This window comes from Tilletiaria anomala (assembly GCF_000711695.1).
Source record: "Tilletiaria anomala UBC 951 chromosome Unknown K437scaffold_2, whole genome shotgun sequence".
In the NCBI taxonomy this organism is placed as follows: domain Eukaryota; kingdom Fungi; phylum Basidiomycota; class Exobasidiomycetes; order Georgefischeriales; family Tilletiariaceae; genus Tilletiaria; species Tilletiaria anomala.
In genome coordinates, this window is record NW_013547020.1 from 303822 (window position 1) to 325902 (window position 22081).

The following is a 22081-nucleotide window of genomic DNA, read 5'->3' on the forward strand; positions in this document are numbered from 1 at the left end:
GCTCTATCAATATTCAGTAGACCGATCTCGAGATACCAAGGGGGAGTGTGCCTGGATTGCCTAGTCCATTGATATGATGCTGAATGCATCGATGCAGACAACTCACGTTCTTCCGCGGAGAGAGAGTGTCTGTGTGTCTCGCAACTTGTTGAAGCTTGGAACGAGTAAAATGGGGAAGATGGATGCGATCCTAGCCGTTGATGGGTTAATGGTGTTGACGCTGTCCGTTGTGCTGGGCGGGCGCGACCATGTAGGCCAATGCAGATCACGTGACATTCCAAGTTCCTCGATTCCTCTCTCTTTCTAGTCTTCACTTTCAAGAGCAAGTCACCTTTCGCCAGTCTTCCGACCTTTTAGAAAGTCTGAGGGCATCAAGCAAGAATCCGCCTCGAACAGGTAGACGCTGTTAGCCGAAACTATTTACCATGACAGCAGCGGCCTCCTCGTCCTCCGCAGTGACCCGGCATGTCCGCTCGCGCCTGCTGCGCGGCACCCTCTTTTCGAGGCCCGGGCCTGCTGGCCAACCAGCAGGCTCATACGTTCTTCCCTGCCGCAAGATCGTCCTCGAATACTGCCCGCGCGGGGCCAGCAGCGTTGGTACGAGAGACTTTCTCACCACACCTACGCACAAGGCGCCAAGAGTCGCGGCGGCGGCTATTGCGGCCCAGTCGCGGATCGTGCAACTCGCACAAGAGTTTCCCAGCGTAGAGGTCGTCATCAAGGAGGCGCCGCATAAGCACCCGCTCGCACGAGGTTTCTACAGTGAGCAAAGAACTAAAGCATACCTGAATCTGTCTTGAGTAATTCTCTGATTCGTTCTTTTGGGCGAACGTTTGTCAACTTGGTCGACAGTGAATGGCCGCACGAAGGAAATCTCTCTCCGGAACCTACCTCGCAACTCTGTTTCGAAAACGCTGGAGTTGCTGCTCAACTCCTCAGGCAAGAAAATTGTCAGCCTCAAACGCAAGCCGGTGGAGAGCATCACGGAGTCAGCAAGAGGGATATGGAGCGCACTACACGCCCCACCGAAGCAACTGTGATCCGCGCACACATGCTGCGTGCACACCCTGCTCCCCCGCTCCTGCATGCTGGGCACCCATCCTCCTACGACGGCCGTTTGCCTTCTTTTTGTGCCACAGAGCATGCGCCAACTGTATTTGTACCACTCAACCAGCATGCAGGCTTTCACTGGCCTATTGTGTGAAGACTAAGCGAAAGTTACGGGTGTCTCGCATACAACGAGCAAAAGTTAAATGCGTTTCTCCTCGTACCTATCGTACACTGCTAATCGAAGCCGACCGCATATAGGTGTTGCGCTATTTATACACGCTCATTCATCCATCCCCCTTCTTCTCATGCTCCGAGCCCCGTCCTCGGCCGCTGCAGCCGGTGAGCGGGAGCGTTTCCTGAACTCCCTCTCCCGGTCGTCTCTTCGGTAATCGTCGGCGCGCCGGTCCCTGTACCCGTCGCGCTCGTCATACCGCCGGCGCTCTTGGTCCCGATCTCGATCTCGCGGATCGCTGCGCATCGACCGGTCCCAATCTCGCTCCCGGTCGTCGTAGCGATCGCGCGGCCCCGTCGGAGCGCCAGACAACCCTATGCCGCCAGCGAGGGGGGGGCGACCGTTCGGGACGTAAGAGCCCACACTATTCTGGTTCAGGTGATACCCATTTCCTGCACCGGGACCGCCTGCAGCGTTCGGAAGAGACGTGCCGATGCCGGCTGCGATGGCTGCTGCGGGGCCAGTGCCATCTGCGCGCTTTTGCTCGAACTCGGTTATCATCTGGCGCAGTTTAAGATAGCCCAAGTGCATCTAAGGTGGGAGTAGATGGCATGCATGCCGGGGTCAGCTCTGCGGCGGTTCAGCGTCCTAGCTCGAATGTGATTGTGAACGCACCTTGCCTCCAAAGTGATCTGCAAGCCGTCTGTCAGAGTCCAGGATGGAAAGATATGCACCACAGACATCGCAGACTCTGAGCTTCTGATGCCCACTTGCGCCAGCGCTCTCATTAAGCTGCTGCAATTCCCTCTCCTTCTGGGCCTTCTCCTCCTTGAGTGCCTCCGCCTTTGCCAGCTCTTGCAGCGAAGCCTCGACCTCGCCTTCTTCACCCAGACGCTCGACCTCTGCCATAGCAGCTTGTACTGCGCTCTCCACCTCGCCGATTTCACGCATCAGATTCGAGAACTTGGCCGTCTCCTCAGGCGTCTGATCCAAGCGTCGTTTGTTGGCGGCGATTTTGCGATCGATGTCCGCCATGAAGGAGATGACGTTCTGCTCATGTTCGAGCTCGAAGGTCGGGTAGCGCTCTTTCTTAGCCAGCGCTGCATTGTACTCGTCTTTCAGGCGCGGATTATGCGACTTTGGACATGGGCCCAGGTCGACTTTCTGCAGATGCAGAGCACACATGATGGCGGGCATTAAGATTAAAGAGGATATGAGAGGAGCATGCGGTCAAGGATTGGGCGCTCACTGTATTTGAGAATAAGTCATGCGGGCAGACTCCGCACAGAAAGTTCTTGCACACCTTGACGTCTGTAAAGTGCAAGTTCTCCGTCGCTGTGCCCATGGCTGATAGAGTGAGAAGACAATGAGGAATGGTCAGCACTACACATGCGTCGAATGCCGCGCAGCTGAAGTACGGGCACACACCCTCCGGTCCCATGAGCTTCTCAAGCATGATACGCTGGATTTCGGCTTTCCTCCCCATCTTGGCGAATCTGAATCTAGAAGAGTTCCACTTATGTTGTTTCGTTGTTGAACGCACAAAAGCCTCAAAGTCTTCGTGCGCGATGAGCCGGTTGCAGTCGTGCAAGCGCTCAGGCGCAGTTCGACTTGGGCTCTGTCAATTTCGACCAACACTTGTTGCTTGCTATTCTGCTGCTCTGGACTGCTCTGGATGCCTGTTCAATGCTCGACTGCATCCCGGGCAGGTCATGCAGTGATGGAAAGCGCTCACATCAATCTGAGCTTGTGAAGAAATGCTCTCGGATCATCCATTAATCGCATGCCAGTTGCCTGTTGGAAGCATTTCTGGTGTGAGGAACGCATATTCCCCGGAGCTCGGAAGAGCCAGGCCGGAACCCAGGGTAATTTTGGTAGAACTGCGCAAAAATGGAAACAAACCTGAACATTTGGGAATTACCCGATCTAGGTGACGTTTGCTGGTAATTCTCGAGAGTCGGCGGAAGTCTCTCGTAGGCACTTCGTCAGAGGGTAGATGGCGCAACGAGGGAATCTCCGCAGAAGCCAGAATAGGGCAGTGAAGTCTAGTCTGTCATAGCAGAGGGACAAGAGGGAGAGAGATGCAGTCCGACGTCAATTGCTCCCTTTAAGCGTTACTATGCTTGGCACCTTCGACAGCCTTTGTGTCTCCTCCGTCAAGCTCAGGATAGAGGTGCGAAAGAAAGGTCAGACGAGGGCCCCTCCTGGCCCATCCGACCTGTTCGGCGAGAGGGACCCGGGTTGGCGACGTCAGGTTACGCGGTGAGGCCAGGCAAGGGCACGTCGAACCTCTTCAGGTCTTGGGTCTTCTAGCCATCATCGTAGCGCTGATCAACGCAGAGATGGCACCTCAAACTGCCGTCACTATTACGCGTGAGCATTTATTTCGCTCGTAGCAATCGCAGGAGATGTGGTGAGAAGGAGAGCTGACGGTTTACTCTCGCACCATGTTCTGCAGGGCTCGAGCCCGCCGTCTTTCTGCGAGGACAGTCTGCTTCTGGTGAAGGTGCGTTGAATTTTGGCGCCTATTTATTTGTCGGCCCCGTATACCTACGGTGGAGAGAGAGCGCACTCAGGTTCGAGATCTGCTCCAAGCTGAGGCGGCCAGGGCTGACCCATGATTATGGCTTCGCCTTGTATTCGCCTCGCCCTCAGATGGACGAGGCCGACGCCGTCACGTCAACCTGGACGCTCCACCCTCTCAACTGCGAGCGCTTCTGTCTTTGACATTGCTAAAGCCCTCAAAGATCAAAGACATTTCCATTAGCTTGACTGGAATCGCTCGCACGGATTGGCCTGAGGGAATCGGTCCCAATCGACTCGAATTGAGCGAAGAGTCCGTCATCATCAAACAGGTGGTCTCACTTTTCAATGCCAAGAGGGAGCGACATATGGAAAACAGGCTCGAGGCTGGCGGCAACGGCCGAAGGAGATGCACAAGTGAGGGCGAGTTGAATCACGGTGGTGAAGCCTCCCAAGACGAGTACCGTTCTGATGGTGCAAGCGAACACCGTCCATCGTCCTCTAACGAGCCGGACCGGCACTTCCCTGGCTCCAACTTTAGGCGCGAGCAGACCTCCTTGACCCCAAATGGATCCAGCTTCAAAGACAGCCTAGCATCTGCGATGGTGCTGATCCCTCCTTCGCTTCGCGGTGTTGACATGGGTGCCGTGAACCGTGCACGGCAACGCGAGAGGGAGAGAGGTAATGAATTGCATCAAGGGAAGCAATTGCAATTGTCCAATTTTCGCACTTTCTCTGAAGCGCCAGAACAACTCTCCCTTGGTCAGAACGGCGTCGGAAGGCTCGGAACGGCCAGAGGCTTCAACGTCTCGGCGGCAGCGCCTGTGGTGGACAGTCTGGGAGCGATGACTCGCTCTTGTTCCTCCGGTGGTCTCCCGCCGAGCTCGGCATCGGGTGTAGCCAAGAGCACGGATCCATATTTGAGCCCAGCTAACGACCGGGTGCTTAGCCCTCTGGAAAAAGGCTTGCTTAAGCTCAGTAAGGTCAAAGCCGGCTCCAGCGGTAGTGGACCCAAAGGCAAGGACAAGGGCAAAGGAAAAAGCAAAGATGGCATTGAAAACTTTGATCCTGGGTATGGATGCGTTTCAACGCCACCCAGAGGTGGAAGCCAAAGTCTGCCCGTCTCCCGCGTGCAGACGCCTGTTGCCACCGCTCCTCTCCTCACCGAGGACGCTCAAGCTTCCGGCCTGGCCGCGGATGGCGACAACGAAGGGCCAGCAGGGGACTATTTTGGGGCGAGCGCACCAGGTGTTTCTTCATTCGCGGCTGGTGACAGTGGCGGCTCTTCAGCCGTACCTTGGGACGACCCGCCTATGTACACTTACTACAATTCGTTACCGCCATGGCCTGCGACTGAAACTGCAGGCACAGCGAAGATGGACGAGGAGAGGCAATCGCCGGGGGCAACAACAGAGACAGCGACCATGTCGACAGCACTTGAGCCTATTTCCTCTTCGATGACCGGCGTGCAAAGCTCGAGCACGGAAAGGGAGTCGACGGCCGCCAGCTCTGTATCTGAGAGTGGCAGCAAACCACTGTCGCCTTTCCGAAATTCCTCCTCCCCGTCTCTACCAGCCAACGCTCATGCATGGCGTGGCGCGCCGGCACCGGAGACAGTCTGGGCCGCGGGACCTAGCGGCAAGGGCATCTTACAGCACAGCGGACAATCAAAAGGCAAAGGCAGAGTTGCGCCGCGTAACGAGCAGGTCAGATTCGATGCTGCTGCCTTAGCTTGCGCGGCACTCATCGACGCCGACATTCAGAACGAAGGTGGTGCTCAGCAAGCGCCTGTGCCCAGCTCGCCGAAAGTGCCATCAGCTTCAGCTTCCACTGTGGCCCTCAATGAGCCCATTCCACATCGCGTGGACTCTCATTCTTCGGCAACAAGCAGCCGAACGACGCTGGAGAGGCGCTCCTGTAGTGCCACGTCTAGTCCAGAGCATCCTATCAATGGTTCAAGTGCTTCATCCCCGCTGCTTCTTACCGGCACGGGCGATAAACCGAAAGACAAGAGTCCAATCCGGTCCAATTCTGTGCCAGGCTCAGGCGTGGCGTGGACCGTGCAGTCTGCTAGTCCGGGAGCAGGTGCAGTAAAAGGCAAGGAAAAAGGCGGTCTGAAAGGCTTGCTTAGCGGGCTGAACCATGATCACAAGAGCAAGGAGCGCGAAAGGGACAAAGATAAGTCGGAAAAGAAGAGCTTCACGCCTAGTCGTGAGCGCGAGAGGGAGCGCGATAAAAAGGAACTCAAGGAGCTCGCGAAAGGGGAAAAACAGGACTCAAATTCGGAGTGGCAAGAGTTCAAAGCAGGTGAGTTCAAGAACTTGTTTGCATGGCCCAGCTGCAGGCTTATCGATCCTGATCTCGCCTCTCGAGTCTCTTTCAGGTGCGTACACGTTCCCTATCTGCATTCCGCTGCCCAGCAATCTTCCGCCCACCCTGCATGCCGATTTCGGTTCGAACCAATATACACTCAAAGCTCTTGTGCAGCGAGCAGGCGCTTTGACGCCGAACTTAACAACTGAACGCGAGGTTACCTTCATTCACGCGCCAGACGAAGATGAAATGGAAGGTTCAGATGCCATCGTCGTCCAGCGCACTTGGGAGGACGCGCTTTCGTATGTCGTGGTCATCAGCGGCAAGAGCTTTCCGCTTGGAAGCAAAATTCCCATGTGGCTGAAGTTCGTTCCCCTGACCAAGGTCAAGATTCACCGGATCGTGGCAACGATGGAGGAGAAGACAGACTACTACGCGAAAAACAAGCGCGTCGCGCGACACGAGGTGCCAAGGCGATGGAATTTGCTCAAGCTTGCCAACTCCAATCACGAACCGCTGTTGCCTTTGCTTGACGATTCTCCGGACGCGCTGGCCACTTCCGTGCTTGGTCCCTTTGTCGCAGCCGCCGCCGAAGATTCATCGGATGCACTGCCGACCATGTTGGACCCAAATGGTCCATGGGAACTGGTTGCAGACCTGGAACTCTCGAAGAAGCTGCACAGAATCAACTTATCATCGAACCACAAGCGCTCGAACATCGCTGTGCACCATATGCTACGCCTCACAATCCGTGTCGAGCGCGAGGAGGACAATCGCGATGTCCCTGCCGACGGAAAACGTAGGCTGTTCGATATTGTCATTGAGGCGCCTATCGCACTCAATCACTCGTACACAAACGAAGATTGGATCAAGTTGCCTAACTATGACCTTGCAAGAGATGACGTCTCACCGGGGAGCGCGAATCCGCCTCCCCCACCACCACCCATCGACCAGCAGGACCGGTCCCCACCGCCGGCCGTTCTCCGAGCGTTCAGTCCGACAGTCGCCAGAAAGCTCTCCGAACAGCGCCACCAGCCTGCGCCACGCATGGAGGCCGCCGCGAGTCTGGGCACGACGGCGAGCAGCAGCAGTCGGCAATTGACGCGGCGCTGGCTCGCACTCAGTGAAACGGCCGGCCGCTTCGGCGCGCGGCTCGAGTTGCCGGGCGAGAGGCGCGTAGAGAGCGCAGACGACCCTCTGCCTCCACTCGAGCCGCCGCCACCATCGTACCAAACCGCGGTGTTCTCGCGGCCGGTCTTGATGCATGCCGGCAGCGAGGACGCCGTTGCGCAGGTTGACTAGCCTATCGATATTTTAATACCTACCCACAGGTCATTTGTATAGTAGAGAGCATTATCGCAGTCAAACGGGGCTTATTTTGTGGACGGTCGTATCATAATACAAAAAGACGATTCGTATTCATTACATTTTGCGCGTTGTGCGGTGCTTTACATTGCGCGCTCCTTATCACCATCCGTGCTTGCGTTGGTGCAAATATGCATGCAGATGCAAGCCGTCTTGTTTTGCCTGCTGCCTTCCCCGTCACTCGCGCCGCGGCGGCCCCGTCTCCCATTCCAAATCATCATCATCGCTGTCGTCTTCATCCACGTAAACATCGTGGCGTCCATGTGGTTTGGTCTCGTCCGGTGCGTTGCTGTACGACACAGCACCGTGCAAACCTGGGACAGGATGACTAGGTGCACGGCGTGCGTTGTCATCGCCGCCGACGATGAACTGCTGCGCCTCGTGCGCCTCGTCCGCTTCTGAACCGGAATCCGTACGGCCGTGCCATCTCCTGCTATTGCCACTGTTTCCGCCACCCTTGCCGGGCTGATGAGCGTGATCGATTGGCGATGACAAGCTACCGATGCTGGCGAGGGAAATAAGAGAGGGGCCAAGGCCCTATTGCTCGTCACGCGAGAGGCTCTCGTACAGCCTCCTGTCCGGCGCTTGCGCGTTGCTGCCGAACAGCCTGCCGAGCCGGCTAGGAAGGCGGCTGGGGCGTGCTCGCTCCGCTGCAGCAACTTTGCTAGCTGCGGCGCGCGCCGCGCGCTCCTCCTCGCTCTGGAAGCGAGGATGGGAGGAAATGGAGCGGCGGATCGGGCGCGCTTGCAGCTCCTCCTCGGTCAGGCCCTCCTCCTCCTCCTCCTCGTCGCCTTGCGGAACTGGTCCTTCCTCCTCACCGAAGATGGTGCCCATCTCTACAAGCGCAGCGGGGTCCCGCGGGGAGGGGTATGCATCAGCATCAGCGGTCCTGCAGGAGCTTCGCGACAAAGCAAGCAACTACTGACCTTCTAGCGGAACTCCAGCTGATTCGGGGTAAAAGAAGTACTTGAGCAGTGGGGCAGACCTCGCCGTGTCAGCCCTCGCGCAGTAATTGAAGCGCGTGCAATCCAAGACAAAGCGCACACTCACGACAACGACGAACGAGCAGACGCAGAAGAACGCGTGCATCGGGTACAGACGCCATGTGATGACCTCTTGCAGCACCGGCGTCGCCTCTCCGACGATCCAATTGAAGAGCTGGGCTCGCGCGGGATGATGAGCCTTGCAGTCCCCGCCGAGAAAAAGGAAAGGGAGCACTCACCCAGTTCGTCGCCGTGCTCAGACTGGCTCCTTTGGCTCGGAAAGCGAGCGGCATGATCTCAGGTGGGAGGACTGTGCATGTGGGAAAGAAGCAAGCAGGATGGTCAGCCAGGCACAGCGGCCGCGCGATGACGTGCGCAGGAGCCGGTGAGCTCACGCCATGGGATGGGGCCCTTTGCGCGTGGAGGAAGAGGAGGGTGAGTCAGCGCAAGCGAATGGGTGCGCGCATACAGCCGGAATGTACGCGTGCCGCTCTGCACGCACCCAAGAGTATCCAAACGCCGCGTTGAACACAATGACGCAGCCGACGACGGCGCGGGGCGTGTACCACGCGTCGATGTACAGGAACCAGCCGCAGAGGCCGAGCGCGACGGCCATGACGACCGCGCCAGAGAGGAGAATGGGCCGGCGCCCCCAGCGGTCCACCAGGTACCATGGCGGGACGGTACTGGCGATGTAGATCAGTGCGTTGATGCCGGCCATGAGGATTGCGTCGCGGCCGATCCACCCGGCGGCTTCGAAGACTGGTTGTGGGAGAAGAGAGAGAGAGAGAGAGAGAAGGAAGGGGGGGTGAGTGTCAGCCTGGATCAGCCGTGCGTGCCAAGCGGAGTGACAGTGCGCAGGGAGGGGGCCACTGACCGAGCGGAGCATAGTAGCTGATGACGTTGATGCCGTTAAGCTGCGCGAACATCTGTCCACTCATGGCAATGAGCGTGCGGTACCTGTACCTGCGCCACATGGACCAGTAGCTGCGGTCACCCTGTGTGCGTATGAAGACGACGTTCTCCTTGATCTCGCGGAACTCGAGGCGCGCGCGGGGCTCGCTGGGGTCGCCGCCGCCGTGTAGGTCAGCGAGGACGCGCATACCCTCTTCATCGCGGTCGTTGTCGAGTAGCCAGCGCGGCGACTCGGGCAGCAGGAGTGAGCCGGCGGCGAGGACGATACCGAGGACCGACTGGATACTCAGCGGGAGGCGCCACGAGAGGTGGCCCGGGAGGAAGCTGCAAGCGTAGTCGAACCAGACACTCGAGGCATAGCCTACAATGTTACCAGTGAACTCGATGCACGCGAGCTTGCCCCTGTTCTCCGCCGGCGAGATCTCCGACTGATACGTCGGGACGATCATCGAGAGGATGCCGACGCCAAAGCCGGCGATGATGCGCCCGATAACCATCATGAGGAAGCCAGTGGTGAACGTTTGCACGACGCCGCCAATGCTGAAGATGACGGCACCCCAGAAGAGAGTGTTCTTGCGTCCAAAGATGTCCGCGAGCGTGCCGCACGCGAGCGATGTGATGAAGGCCCCGACCTCGAGAATGGCGACCATCGTCCCGATCTCATAAGACGTCGGCTGGTGGAAGTACTGCTTAAAGTACGGACCTGTGATGATCGCGCTCATGACGCCCTGGTCGTAGCCGAACAGCAGCTGCGAGGGCAGGGGGGATGGGGAGGGGGGAGGGGAGCGTTGAGTACGGTGCGTTGCGAGCCGTCTCCGTCGGCTGAATGGCAGCACTCACGACTCCGATTGAAGCAAAGCACGTAATGAAGAGCATCAGGTTGTCGCTCTTGATCCCTGCACGCGCCAGGGGGCTCGTCGCTCCGCGCATCTCGATCTGCGGTGCACGGATGCTGCGTCCAGACATGGAGCTCCTGCGGGAACGCGTCCCTGCACCGGCACCGCCGCTGCTGTGCACCAGGCCGTCTGAGGCAGTGGAGACGCGCCTCGAGTGCGGCGCTTCCGAGTTGGACATGGCGCTCGCGGGGAGGCGGCTGAACAAGCACCTGCGCTCGACGGCGGGGAGGTGCCCGTGCGCCTCCGGGTCTGCAGGGTCGCCGCCGCCGCCCGCCGCCAGAAGGATGCACTCGGCGGCGGGCGGGGGGACGTAGTCGCGCGCGGACGGCGCGCGGGCGAGTCGGACGGCTGCCTTGCGCGACGGGCGGCCTGGGACGTGTGGATCGGCGTTGGACGCGGGGACGTCGATGCTGCCGTAGGTCGACGAGGAGCGCGCGTTGGCGCTGCTCAGACGGTGCGCGTGCAGATGCTGCCCGGCAGCGCTATCTGTGGGGTGGGGCGACGAGGCGGGGTCGGCCATGGCAAGCACGCCAGGGGGGGATGTGATATGCTGCGTGCAGAGTCGCAGTGGTGCCAGCGGCAGTCGAGCGAAATTTGTTTGGATCAGCTCAATTGCAGAGCCCCCTTGTGCTCGAGTGCTTGGCCGACGTGGGGTGTGATGAGGCAGCAGCTGGGAGCCATTTGTTGCAAGAGAGGATATGGGTGTTCTGTCCCTTGCCTGTGGTGCTCCTCCGTGCTGTACACAGATGGTGTGTGTGATATGACGGCTGACACTTGGCTCGCACGGTCGTTGTGTGTACTGTTGTTATTGGTTGGTTGATGCCGATCGTTGCTCTATCACAAGCACAACATCGGGCGAATCAGAACTAACACTTTGCCTGCCTGCCTTGCCTGCTTGGTGTGGTGCGAGACGCAGGTCATGTCCGCTCGCATCAGAATAGAAACGAGAAGAGCGAGGGAGCGAGCGTGCTTGTTTGTTGGTTGCCCTGGTTGGTTGGTTGGCCTTGCTCGCTCGAGCCATGCATGACCACCAGCTCTCGGCCAAGCGTCCGTGATACGCGCTCTGTGTGTGTGTGTGTGTGCGTTCCTTCTGTCCGCCAGCACCACACCACACCAAACGGCACAGCACGGCACAGCTCCAGTCATCACCGTCTGGACTGCTCCCCCTCCTCCCGTGCCTCTCTTCCTCTTCCGCCATCTCGGCGCTGCACATGCGATGCCATGCCGTTCCGTGCTGTACACCCGTCGGATTTCCGCCCCGTTCAGCACCATGCAGCGATGCTCGTCGTCACGGGCGCACAAGCTCGTCCCCAGCGGCACTCTCTGACGGGTTGTTGTGCGGGCAAGTGCCACTCCAGCTCCCGGCCGAAAACCTGTCTGCGATCGGCGGGGCCGTGGGTTAGCGGCGCGGGGAAGAGAACCGGTCAGAAACACGGGCTAGTATCTATCGATCCTATACGCAACAGCGCGCACGCCAGGACTCCTCCTGACCTCGGCCCGTCGCGGATCCTGCGAGGACCGAGCGGGGAGATGGAGACGGATATGGATAGATAGTGCAATGGCCTCCCACACGCGCAAAGTCAAAAGCGAGCATCCAGTGTACAGCAATGAATACACATTTGATTGGTGCGGTTTGTGCAGCTGTGCGCCGAAAAATACACAAGTTTCATCTGCATGGTGACTTTGTGTTTGTGTATGTACGTATCCTGTCCCGACAGCCTGACCATGGTTCTCACCCCTGTGTGTGTGCGTGCTTACGCCTCGAGCCGGCGAACGGCCTTCTCGCCGCGCTTGAACATGTTGCGGTTCGTGTTGCCCTTGGTGGGGACCCAGCTGGCGGAGCGCCATGGCGAGACGCCGCTCTCGAACAGGTCGTCGACCTGCTCGAGCGTCAGACCGCGGACCTCGGGAAGGCAGAAGTAGACAAAGATGCCCGAGACGAAGAGAATGCTGCCAAAGATGAGCATGATGAACGACTGGTACTGCGCCGCGATCTTGTTGCTGAAGTACGACAGCATAAAGTTCCAGAACCAATTCGACGCCGAGCCAAGTGAGATGCAGCGTGCGCGCAGCGGCGACGGGTACATCTCTGACAGCGTGATCCACGGAACCGGTCCCCAGAACATAGAGAAGAGCGCGAGGTGGAAGACGGCAAACGCAATGAACGCGTTGCCTGCGTTCTTCTGTGCCGACGTCAGCGTGTCCGGCGGCGGCGGCGAGCCGTCCGGTAGGCTCGGCGCCAGCGCATAGTGCCCGACGAACGCGACGATGAACGCGCAGGCAAACTCGCCAAATGAGCCGATCAGCAGCGACGAGCGCCGTCCGATACGCTCGACCAGGTACAGCGCAGGGATCGTGCACACGAAGGAGACCGCGCCGAACATGAACTGGATCTGGTACGCGTTCAGGCTGACGGCCGCCTTGGAGAAGAAGACGGGGCCATAGTAGTAATAGAAGTTCTGTCCGTTGAGCTGCTGCAGCGTTTGCAGCATCATGCCGAGGCCTGTGCGGTACCACATCTTCTGCTTGGTTGAGAAGCACTTGACCCACGCCGTGAGCCAGTTGGTCCCCGCAAACGCCGCCTTCTCCAGTTCGATGCCCTCAGCCATGTCGTCAAAGTCGCGCTCGAGCGCAGGGTCGCCCCGTAGTTCTCCGGTCGGAAGTGTCTGCAGGTCCGTCCCGCGCACTTCGGCCATCACCTGCCGTGCATCCCCGTGCCTGTTGCGCGCGATCAGCCACCGCGGCGACTCGGGTAGGAGCAGCATCACGCCGAACAGGATGATCGCCCACAGCAGCTGGAACCCCACGGGGATGCGCCACGACAGACTGCTGTCATGCGCACGCGTCGACGTGGCCCATGTGATGCCGTACGAGATGACGATGCCGAAGATGATGTTCAGTTGGTACCCCGCAACGATCGAGCCGCGGATGTACGCCGGCGCCGTTTCGCCCAGGTAGAGCGGGCAGAGGCCAGACAGCGCGCCGACGCCGAGACCGGCGACGAAGCGGCCGACGACAATCTGAGCGATAGAGTTAAACGTGGTGACTTGCAGGATGGCGCCAATGAAGAAGATGATCGCCCACAACATCAGTGCCGGCTTGCGTCCCAGGCGGTCCGAAATCGGGCCTTGCGCCAGAGCACCAAAGAAGGTACCAGCAGAGAGCAGTGATGTGATCAGACTAGCGTTCTGGGACGACAGCTCCGTCGCACCCGCAGGCTCAAAGCGCCGGAAAAAGTCGGGCATGCTGCGAGGAGAGTGAAGGATCGCTCCATCAGCGACGCTGTCGCGTCCCCTCCCCACTGGCACTGGGTGGTGATGACTCACATAAGGCATCCTGAAATGACACCAATGTCGTATCCGAAGAGGAAACCTCCGATTGTGACACCCGCTGCGACGGTCAGCGCCTTGGTAGTCACTTTCGAGTCCTCGACCACGACCTAGAGTTGGGTGCGAGGCGCCCAAGACGATCGTCAATTGGATTGATCGTGCACATACCTTTGGTCAAAAGGGAGATGCTCACTTTCTGGCCGCTGGCGGTCACCGCCACCTTCTCCTCCGAGTGCTCGTCGTCATTCACGTCAGTGTACCTTGACACTTGATTATCTGCGTCCATTTTCTCGGTTGCCATCGTGTCGAGTCTAGGGGCGGGGTAACGCGGCGAGCTACAGGATTGGGGTGGCCAATAGGCAGGGCTCGGGCGTGCTCACAGTTGCGCGAGAGGACCTTGCTTTGCTGATCCAGCACGACCAAAGGGTCGACGAAGAGGAGTTGTAGTGTGTACCACTGCGGCGCCCCCGTGACGAGGGTGTTGATGAACGGGACGGAGGATGCTCACCTTTTTAATGCCCTCGGAGCAACCCCCTAGGTCGAGGATGGAGCATGTGACAACGAGATCACCGGTCTCCGCTGATTGCTTGCCGTCACTACTGCCTGCCGAGTGCCCATTTATTTATTTTCTTTCTCGACAGTGCGTCAGTGGGCATCACTCTCTATACATGCAGGACAAAAGCAAGACCTGGCTTGTCGCATGGCTCCAGTCTCAACCCAATCGTGGTCTGCACGCACATGTGTATATGTAAGTACAAAAAAAAATGGTTTGTCTGTTTGTATGTAGGCATGTTTGTACGTATGCATTTATGCACGGTGTTCTTGGACAGGGCCCGCCGCTCCCTTTTCTGGTTCTCCTTTTGTCGACTCTTTGGCCTTCATTGCCACGGCGTGCTCCAAGCGCCAGGACTCATCGGTCACTGTTCTGCCATGCTGCTTTGTTCCCCAGGCGAACGCCCAGTCACCTGATCTGCAAAGCACAACGCCGGGTTCTTCTACCACTTACACCTCAGCGGGTACTACATAGCGGGCTTTCCCTGGCCGGCCCGCCGCGTGCGAGGATCTGCTTCTAGGTTCCAAAATGCAGACACATGTTCCCGAAGCAAGCTAAATTACAATAGATCGTAGTCTTGCCAGGCAGAGCCTTTTTGCTTTTAGCGCAATGCGGAGTGCCGCATTGCATTTGACCTTTCGTTTTGAAGCACAACAGCCGGCAGCAAGAACATTGCCGGAGAACATGGACGGAAATCTCATTACCCGATCCTTGGGAGACCCTTCCACCGTGCCTGGGCTCTGGGGTTAGCAGGAGGCGCTGCGTGGATGTACATGAGCAGGTTGTTGCATCACATCACCGCAGGTCACAGGGGTCTACTGACCACTTTGCTTCCTGAATATAGTCCTGTAGACATCACCACCTCAGTCCGTGTCAGAGGCAGCCAGACAGTGGCCAGTGACCAAGTACCTTCATGGTGACCGATGGTAAACTCTTTGACAATTATCATGTACATAATCCGCGGAAGAGCCTGATATTGCCAGAGTACCAGAGGTCACCACATGGGATAGGAGATGAGGCGTTGAGTCATATGAAGGCATTGCAATGTAGTTGAGCACGCTTTTGTCCTGTGTGCTGTCTCTGTCAGCCATCCAATGACCAATCCATGATCCAAATCCAAGAAATCTGGCAAAACGCCATGACGCGCAATCTGTAAAGGCGGTTACGTGGATATGGATCACTCTCATGGGCTCATAGGCGCGTGTCTCATGCATAGCACCCTCAGCCATCGTCTCCGTATTGTCCGCTGTAAATGTATGTACATAGAATACATATAAGCATGTCAGAGGGTCGATTCTGATGCAGTTGCTTGAGGGGGTGAATGCGTAAGCTGTGGAGAGTTAAAATGAATGGAAGCACTATAGACTTTGAAGACTGCAGACACTTGTCACCCTGCAGACCTGCTGGGGGTGTAAGATTGCCGGCCGGCCTTCCCCCCAGTTGCTTCTCTCGGCAGCCTGTTCTCACTTCTCATTGTTATCGTTCCATGACTTTCCAATGGCACTCTTGTTTTCCCGGTATGTACGTAGACATATGTATACTCGTGCATATCCTTGACTCCAACGCAATTGTGGGGTATGAATTATGGGGTATGGGGCCGATGGGCCTTATGGACAATATGTGTCCTGGATATGTATTGGATGGCAGGGTCGTGGCAGGTTGTGGCTCTTCGCTTTCCAACTTTGGATTGGCGCTTCTCTTGTTGCAGCGACGACCAAGGATTTCCGCTACGGACAAAAGGGGAGTGAGGTGCGTCAGGCGGACTCAGCCAAAGGGTGAAAGGTGCACGTTTGACAGTGGCTTATCATGAATATGGATGGCACGGCCCAGAACACGCATTTCGGCTTTTGGCGCGAGGATTCACTGTTCCGTTGCCAGGGCTCATACCAGTCAGTCACTTCACCAGTCAAGTGAATTTGTCACGAACTCACACTTCAACCAAGCCCGCATGCTGCAAAGGACTGTATTCTTCCCCACATCCACACTTGAGAGTAGCAATGACTCTGAGATGACGAGCGACACAGCGCGCTCGATGGTAGCTGATTCATGGTAGGCGGTCAGTGATCGAGCGCAATCGCAGACTCGCGGCTCAGTCATGTGAAATGCAAATGAAACTCCACTCTTCCAACAGGTAGAAGCTGAAGTAGAGCATTGCACAGTCGAATTTCAACGATATACAGTCATGAAGGAGAGAAAAAAGGTCATGAGCGCAAATCCGACCGCGCATAAAGCTTTCATGCTGGGCGAGTCCGCGCTTCGGATGGCAGACGTCGCCGCATTTGATAGGGCGGATGCTGACCCGGAAGACCGCGCGCTACCACTGCTGCTCCCGGGCGCAGGGGTCACACCGCTGCTTGTTGGACATGTTGTACCTGGAACAGTGGAGCTCTGCGGAACGCTCGTGTCGGTGATGTTCGAGCCCGGTGTGCCTTGTAATGCTGCACTGTCCAGGCACGACGAGTCGGACGAGTTGGCGATGGTGAGGACTGAGCCTGCGGCTGACAACGGCCTCGAGTCTGTGACCTTTGGTGCGTGGCGAGGAAATCGGCCCTTCGGCATCAGTATACCAATTCATTCGGATACATTGATTAGATATCACTTACCCGCACCACTAGTTTGGTTCCTGCCGGCTGTTTGATCGGGGCCCAGGTCAAGCTGAACGTGTTGTTCGGTTGTTTGTCGAAGCGAAATAGGAGCGTGTTCCCGTGCGGATCGATCAGGTCGACCGTGCTCTGTCCGACCGAGCCAGACCAGCGCAGCTGCGTCAGGCCGCATTGCGCGGGCTCCGTCGACGGTTCCAACACCATCAGCGCCGGCTGCTCTTGCGCGGCCATGGCGAGGACTGCGCAGCGGCTGGGATCAAGGCGCGGGAGAAGCTGCAGGAGGAACAGAGGTAGCATGCCGATTCGCAGTGTCAGCTGCAGGCTCCTTACACCTCGCGCAAGGGAGCCGGAGAGAACCGAGTGCATTGTGACGTGTCGAGATGAGTGTGCCAAACTGCGGAGAGCTGCTAGGTAGGGTCCAACGGACAAGATAGTCATGAACGACGCAGCGAAGCCAACCTGACGATATGACCACTCCGCTCCTCTATCCCATGCGAACAGCCTCTCGAAACACTGAGTGAAATTTGGTTTGGAAGGTGTACGCGCTGCTTGAGCTGCGATCATAACTGTTACCCGCGGGGGAGACGGCAGGCACCGTCAGCTCGCTGATTTCGCGCAAGCACCACCGAGCACCACACTCACATCAACACGTCGCTTTCATTGCCCTTCAAGCAGCGCTCGCTGGCTCTCGTTGCATCCATCCTTACCACACGTGGCCAACAGCTAGATGGGAAGAAGCATTTGACAATGTAGAATCGAGGTGATATGTACAGACGGTGGATCGCTGGTTTGGATCTTGCCATCCCGTGCCAACATGGAACAGCAGGGGCTTCTTCGTTTGGGTGGCAACTGGCAAATGCGTATTGCTCTGCAGTCAAAGAGACTGTGTGCACTGTAGAAGAGATCACAGCCACCAGCGACCCCGGATAATGCGGCAATGCATATTCACGCCCGCTTGCCGCCTCAACAGAGCCTTTGGTTGTGCCTGTTTGGGTGTCTTGGTTTTGACAGATTTTAGGGTTGGGTTACGGGCCTTGGAACACTGTCTGAGATCCTTGTCGAGCATGGTCGTTTATCAGAATTCGTGGCCGCGAGACCGCGCGAGCGACGAGAAGTGATTTGTCTTTCCGATCTTGCCGCTCTCCGATTCGACTCTTGAGTCATAGCGAAAGTACGCTAGCCGTCGCCTGCATGACACCGGCCATCCTGCGACACTGGAACGTAGCACCATCTGTCTTGGACGTGGAAATCAATATAGTGGAACTTGTGCTGATAGGTACTATGTAAATGTAGCGTCGCGTTCATACATAATTAGCTCAACATACGATCATCATTAGAGAGTATGGAAGCATTCCGTTCTGTGGACAGCTGGATGTCTGGATGTCCAGATGCGTGAAGCGTGGTGCCTGGTATGTAGTTTGTACCTGGAGTCCTGGACCCAGCCTGGAGATTGGAGATGGCCTGATGCCGAACGCTGTGGATGGGCGATGACCTGATGCGACCAGCGATCAGTCGTTCTGGGTTTGGGGGGGGGCAGCACTCAGCAGCAGATGCATGTGTATATTACTGTATCAGTATCATCAGAGAATTCAGAGTACGTGCTGGTGCAGCTCGCGAGTCTCATCTTCTCTACGGTCTCTCTCATTGGGCTCCTTGGGCGGCAAGACGTAAGGATTGGTAAACAAGGATCAAGTTGAGCTACCAGCACGGATGAGCACTTTCTTTCCAAGTGCTGACGCTCTGGAATCACATGGCAAACTGTGCTGGTTAATGGTTAGAATAGGCTTGAGCATGGGACCGAAACATCCGAGAATGCCAAAGACTTTCAGAATCCAACGAGCCTCATATCTATGGTCTTGCGTCGTACCTGCGCCTCGGAGGTGGAAGAGCCAGACGACGCTCGCACACGGCGCAACCCCCGCAAGCCGCAAAATTCAAGGCGTCACAACTGTGAGCGACTCTGTTTTGTGGATAATGTAGACTTAAATACACCCTGTAGAGATGGCTAAGGTGCACGTAATCCCATACTCGCTGGAGCTTCCACCGCTTCGACATGCCAGTCTCGACAGTCGACAGCCTTATCGCCGATCGTCGTAGGCCAAGTTAGTACGGTCCACCTATGCATGGACACTTGGCTGCTTACGCCTGCGCGCCATGCGCCAACTCAAGTGCCCACGCCTACGACCAAACGTCCGCAATGTCGAGTCATACTTTTGTACTTTCTTTTATGTGCCCAATTTCCTGCATCGGGAGAAAAGAATGAATAAAAAAATCCGAGGCGCGTGGAAGAGGCGGAAGGCACTGGGGCAGTCAATCTGACAACGTAGTGAGGAACGATGCTTTTTTTCCGCTCCTTAGGTTTCCCACGCTTGAAACGAGTGTCCGCTGACAATGGGCGTTGGTGCCTGTGTTTTGAATGACAACGGCTGAACCTTTTTTTTTTTTGATTTCGCCGCGCAGCGGCTGTGTGGGAGTGTGCGATTGATTCAACACTTGCAGTGCCTGGTAGAGGGCCCTTCGCCGTGGCCGTAGGCAAAACGCAAGGGCGGAGAGTAAGGAGAGCAAGAAGGCACTTTCTACAGTGGTTACTCAATATAAACGAAATATACACCCCCTTCTTTGCTGTCTGCTGCCAACTTGTATAAAGCACGCCTTCACCACCACCAACGCTTTAAGCCTATAAAAATCCCTTCTTCCATTCCTCCACCGTCCTATCCCTCACCGAACCACTCAATTACAACACCAGCACCAATAGCGAAGCCGGGCTGATCGCTCGCACAATTCAAACCACACTCTAGGCACCCTCCGAAGCGGGTCCCAATCCCTCCACAGACCACACCAGTATTCACCACAGAACAGGCACAATGTCTCAATTCGTCTAAGCACCCCGGTCTACCTGACTATCTCCACTACCAACCAACCAGAAACCACAAACGCAATTATCAATCTGGATCTTTTGATCTAGATTGCCTATTCCCATCGACCACTCTATCGAGTGGAAGTCGAGACCTCCAGCAACCTTTCAAGTTGTCAGCTCCACTACACTACTTTACCTCCCAAACCCAATCACCATGTTCATCAACATGGCTTCCCAACGCCTCAACACCCGCTACTGGACCAAGTACCTCTCAACAACTGAGTACAACTCAACAGGAACTCCTTGTTCTGGAGGCAGCTCGTGCCATCCTCGAGCAACGCCGACAGACTCCCTCTCCTGCTACCCTCACTTTGGATCACAACCAAGGCCAGAACGGTAGTCCCGCACACATAACCCTTTCACACTATTCCGATTTAGTTCCAGCTCGACTTCCGCCTCGTGCGACACAGTCAACGCAATTGATTCATCAGTTTTCCGGCCCCATTGATCATCGGTCTCATTCTACCATTGCCCATTTCGTCCAACCGTTGACGCCATCTCACGGTCACAACGTCCACCAAGTGCACGCTTCTTCGTCAAGCTCCACCACTGTACACTACCAACAATCTCAACAGCAGCAGCAGCTTCCGTCTACTTGCGACGAGCTCCAAAGCTTCATCGATTCCGTCATGCAGTCTGTAGACGTGAACCACAACATCCCCCCTAGGTCCCTTGCAAGGGGTGAGCCCGAGCACACCATCCTCAGCTCCCATCCAGACAATAACCGCTGACATTCCATGTATCACACAGATGATTCGACCTTCTCCCTGAAATCTGCCTCCTCACTTTTCACCGAATTTGACGCCAGCACCACTCAGATGACCAGTGCTTCGTCCCGCATGCCCTCGCCCGCTTTTGGCGACGACAGCGATGCAGCCAGCCCCGCGCTGAGCGACTCGCTGTCCTTTGACCTCGATTTCGAAGAGCTCATTGAAGCGAACGACGCGTCGGGGGACACGGCGGCTGACGGTGACGCGTTTATGTTTGCCAACGACAATACTGAAGCCAAGGACGATGACCTTGAACAGTTCAATGCTCTCGCGCAGATTGTCGCCGACTACGGTCTTGCCACGCTCACAGCACTTGATCACACTGGCGATTCAGCTGTTTTCGACGTTGTTGCCGATGGCATAATTGGACACCATAGCAAAAGCGCCATGGAGATGGTCTTTTCGCCGTCCAATCTTGTGGTCGGACAGGCGCTCATTGACCGCGTCGGTCTTCCGCCCATGTCCAATGCGACAGTCCCGTCAATGCCCCAGCAGACGGGTGCCACTTCGGAGCTGCTTCGCATTCTGACCAACTCCGCTATCGCGCAAGCAGCCCTGGGCAACAGTATCGTTGCCGCGCCCACACCAGCACCCGCCGCTGATGCACCGCCTGCCACCGCTAGCCCTGCTGAGTTGTCGCTTGTAAGCCCTCTGCCGCAGCCTGTTGTGATCGACAGCAAGTCTCCGGTGGCCGTTTCTGCTGCAGTTCAAACTTCCACCGCAGACACGGAGGCCGACACGAGTAGCAATGTCCGCCAGACGAGCAAGCGTAAGCGTGTTGCGGATCCCAATGCGCTTCTACCGCTTGATGCGCCGATCCAGCCGCGTCAATACAAGGGTGCCTCGGCCACGTCGCGTAAGCCCTTGCCTGGCGTCGACCCGCAGGCTGCCTCCGACGCTGCCGTTCAGGCTCCTGCTCCAAAGAGGGGCAAGCGCGCGTCGTGTGCAGCATCTTTAGCGGATAGCGCCCCCCCGGTCGTCAGCGCTCAGCTGGCCAAGCGCATGAGCAACACACTCGCCGCACGTCGCTCGAGGCATCGCAAGGCTGAGGAGCTCAAGCAGCTGCACGACACGATTGAAGACCTCACGGCACAAGTTGAAGAGTGGAAGAGGAAGTACGAGGAGATGAAGTGGGAGAATGAGCGACTCGGTAAACACAGTAACAACTAGGTCCAACTCGGGCAGTGCAACGTCCATCTACCGTGCACCCATTCGGCCATGTTTTCGTTGGTCCTCGAGTCTGCGCGCTCCTGCTAAGCTAGGAGATCAACACTACCCGAACGCAAGGCGTTTGCATCGTCTCGCAACAATGCCGTCGTCTACTTTCGATCCAACCCCAAAAGGCACGCGCCAAACGCGTCCATCCATGGTGTTCCTTTTTTGATTCACACCAATCTGTATCGGCCCCGACCCTTTCCTCCCTTGACATGTCACCTTCACACAAGCAACGGCATCGTAGTTAGCTGCTCTGTTTATATAGCGATTAGAGGAGATGATCAAGACGGTTTACTTCGCCTTGCATGCATTAAATGGAGCTCCTCGTGGACACCCTCTATGTATAGACAGTCCGCGCTATCTTGTATGGCTCTATCAATTCTATCGTTTTGGTTTTTTTTACACATGCCCTTTGGTTTGTGTGGGGTTGTCCTCTGGAGCTATTCTTTGCTAAATGAGGCATTCAGATGCGTTGGT

General features: G+C 56.9%; 7 protein-coding genes across 7 annotated transcripts; 3 read left to right on the forward strand and 4 right to left on the reverse strand.

Annotated features, from left to right (window-relative positions):
• The first annotated feature begins 372 nt into the window (after positions 1–372).
• Positions 373–1323, forward strand: K437DRAFT_253130 (uncharacterized protein). Its single transcript, XM_013390817.1, has 2 exons — positions 373–762; positions 853–1323. The coding sequence occupies exons 1-2, from the start codon at positions 426–428 to the stop codon at positions 1038–1040; spliced, it is 525 nt and encodes a 174-aa protein (XP_013246271.1). The 5' UTR covers positions 373–425; the 3' UTR covers positions 1041–1323.
• On the reverse strand, positions 1244–2963 carry K437DRAFT_271656 (LUC7-domain-containing protein). Its single transcript, XM_013390818.1, has 4 exons — positions 2651–2963; positions 2472–2569; positions 1898–2386; positions 1244–1813 (listed from the first exon to the last, which is right to left on the reverse strand). The coding sequence occupies exons 1-4, from the start codon at positions 2706–2708 to the stop codon at positions 1331–1333; spliced, it is 1128 nt and encodes a 375-aa protein (XP_013246272.1). The 5' UTR covers positions 2709–2963; the 3' UTR covers positions 1244–1330.
• Positions 2964–3344: 381 nt separating this feature from the next.
• K437DRAFT_253132 (uncharacterized protein) lies at positions 3345–7472 on the forward strand. Its single transcript, XM_013390819.1, has 4 exons — positions 3345–3595; positions 3681–3728; positions 3878–6052; positions 6129–7472. Exons 1-4 carry the CDS (start codon positions 3565–3567, stop codon positions 7358–7360), a joined length of 3486 nt encoding a protein of 1161 aa, XP_013246273.1. The 5' UTR covers positions 3345–3564; the 3' UTR covers positions 7361–7472.
• A 488-nt stretch (positions 7473–7960) lies between these two features.
• Positions 7961–10395, reverse strand: K437DRAFT_219114 (uncharacterized protein; the record flags this gene model as incomplete). The annotated part of the gene is made up of 8 exons (XM_013390820.1): positions 7961–8259; positions 8350–8389; positions 8474–8581; positions 8646–8716; positions 8802–8817; positions 8909–9168; positions 9284–10070; positions 10162–10395. The coding sequence occupies 8 exons, from the start codon at positions 10393–10395 to the stop codon at positions 7961–7963; spliced, it is 1815 nt and encodes a 604-aa protein (XP_013246274.1).
• Positions 10396–11818: 1423 nt separating this feature from the next.
• On the reverse strand, positions 11819–14090 carry K437DRAFT_242086 (putative monosaccharide transporter). Its single transcript, XM_013390821.1, has 3 exons — positions 13740–14090; positions 13544–13656; positions 11819–13463 (listed from the first exon to the last, which is right to left on the reverse strand). The coding sequence occupies exons 1-3, from the start codon at positions 13845–13847 to the stop codon at positions 11972–11974; spliced, it is 1713 nt and encodes a 570-aa protein (XP_013246275.1). The 5' UTR covers positions 13848–14090; the 3' UTR covers positions 11819–11971.
• A 2031-nt stretch (positions 14091–16121) lies between these two features.
• K437DRAFT_71643 (uncharacterized protein) lies at positions 16122–17486 on the reverse strand. Its single transcript, XM_013390822.1, has 3 exons — positions 17345–17486; positions 16703–17268; positions 16122–16622 (listed from the first exon to the last, which is right to left on the reverse strand). Exons 2-3 carry the CDS (start codon positions 17264–17266, stop codon positions 16266–16268), a joined length of 921 nt encoding a protein of 306 aa, XP_013246276.1. The 5' UTR covers positions 17267–17268; positions 17345–17486; the 3' UTR covers positions 16122–16265.
• Positions 17487–20248: 2762 nt separating this feature from the next.
• K437DRAFT_265802 (uncharacterized protein) lies at positions 20249–21559 on the forward strand (the record flags this gene model as incomplete). Its single annotated transcript, XM_013390823.1, has 2 exons — positions 20249–20300; positions 20370–21559. The coding sequence occupies 2 exons, from the start codon at positions 20249–20251 to the stop codon at positions 21557–21559; spliced, it is 1242 nt and encodes a 413-aa protein (XP_013246277.1).
• Between the last annotated feature and the right edge of the window lie 522 nt (positions 21560–22081).

Excerpts from the sequence above, each read along its gene's own strand:
- K437DRAFT_253130 (XM_013390817.1), top strand. The coding sequence starts at position 426 with ATGACAGCAGCGGCCTCCTCGTCCTCCGCAGTGACCCGGCATGTCCGC. Across the intron at positions 763-852 it reads GCTCGCACGAGGTTTCTACA|TGAATGGCCGCACGAAGGAA; the intron begins GTGAGCAAAGAA and ends CTTGGTCGACAG.
- K437DRAFT_271656 (XM_013390818.1), bottom strand. The coding sequence starts at position 2,708 with ATGGGGAGGAAAGCCGAAATCCAGCGTATCATGCTTGAGAAGCTCATG. Across the intron at positions 2,387-2,471 it reads ATGACTTATTCTCAAATACA|AAAGTCGACCTGGGCCCATG; the intron begins GTGAGCGCCCAA and ends CTGCATCTGCAG. Across the intron at positions 1,814-1,897 it reads CAGATCACTTTGGAGGCAAG|ATGCACTTGGGCTATCTTAA; the intron begins GTGCGTTCACAA and ends CTCCCACCTTAG.
- K437DRAFT_253132 (XM_013390819.1), top strand. The coding sequence starts at position 3,565 with ATGGCACCTCAAACTGCCGTCACTATTACGC. Across the intron at positions 3,596-3,680 it reads AACTGCCGTCACTATTACGC|GGCTCGAGCCCGCCGTCTTT; the intron begins GTGAGCATTTAT and ends CATGTTCTGCAG. Across the intron at positions 6,053-6,128 it reads GTGGCAAGAGTTCAAAGCAG|GTGCGTACACGTTCCCTATC; the intron begins GTGAGTTCAAGA and ends AGTCTCTTTCAG.
- K437DRAFT_242086 (XM_013390821.1), bottom strand. The coding sequence starts at position 13,847 with ATGGCAACCGAGAAAATGGACGCAGATAATCAAGTGTCAAGGTACACT. Across the intron at positions 13,657-13,739 it reads TGACCGCCAGCGGCCAGAAA|GTCGTGGTCGAGGACTCGAA; the intron begins GTGAGCATCTCC and ends ACCCAACTCTAG. Across the intron at positions 13,464-13,543 it reads GTCATTTCAGGATGCCTTAT|CATGCCCGACTTTTTCCGGC; the intron begins GTGAGTCATCAC and ends CTCTCCTCGCAG.
- K437DRAFT_71643 (XM_013390822.1), bottom strand. The coding sequence starts at position 17,266 with ATGATCGCAGCTCAAGCAGCGCGTACACCTTCCAAACCAAATTTCACT. Across the intron at positions 16,623-16,702 it reads GAACCAAACTAGTGGTGCGG|GTCACAGACTCGAGGCCGTT; the intron begins GTAAGTGATATC and ends CACGCACCAAAG.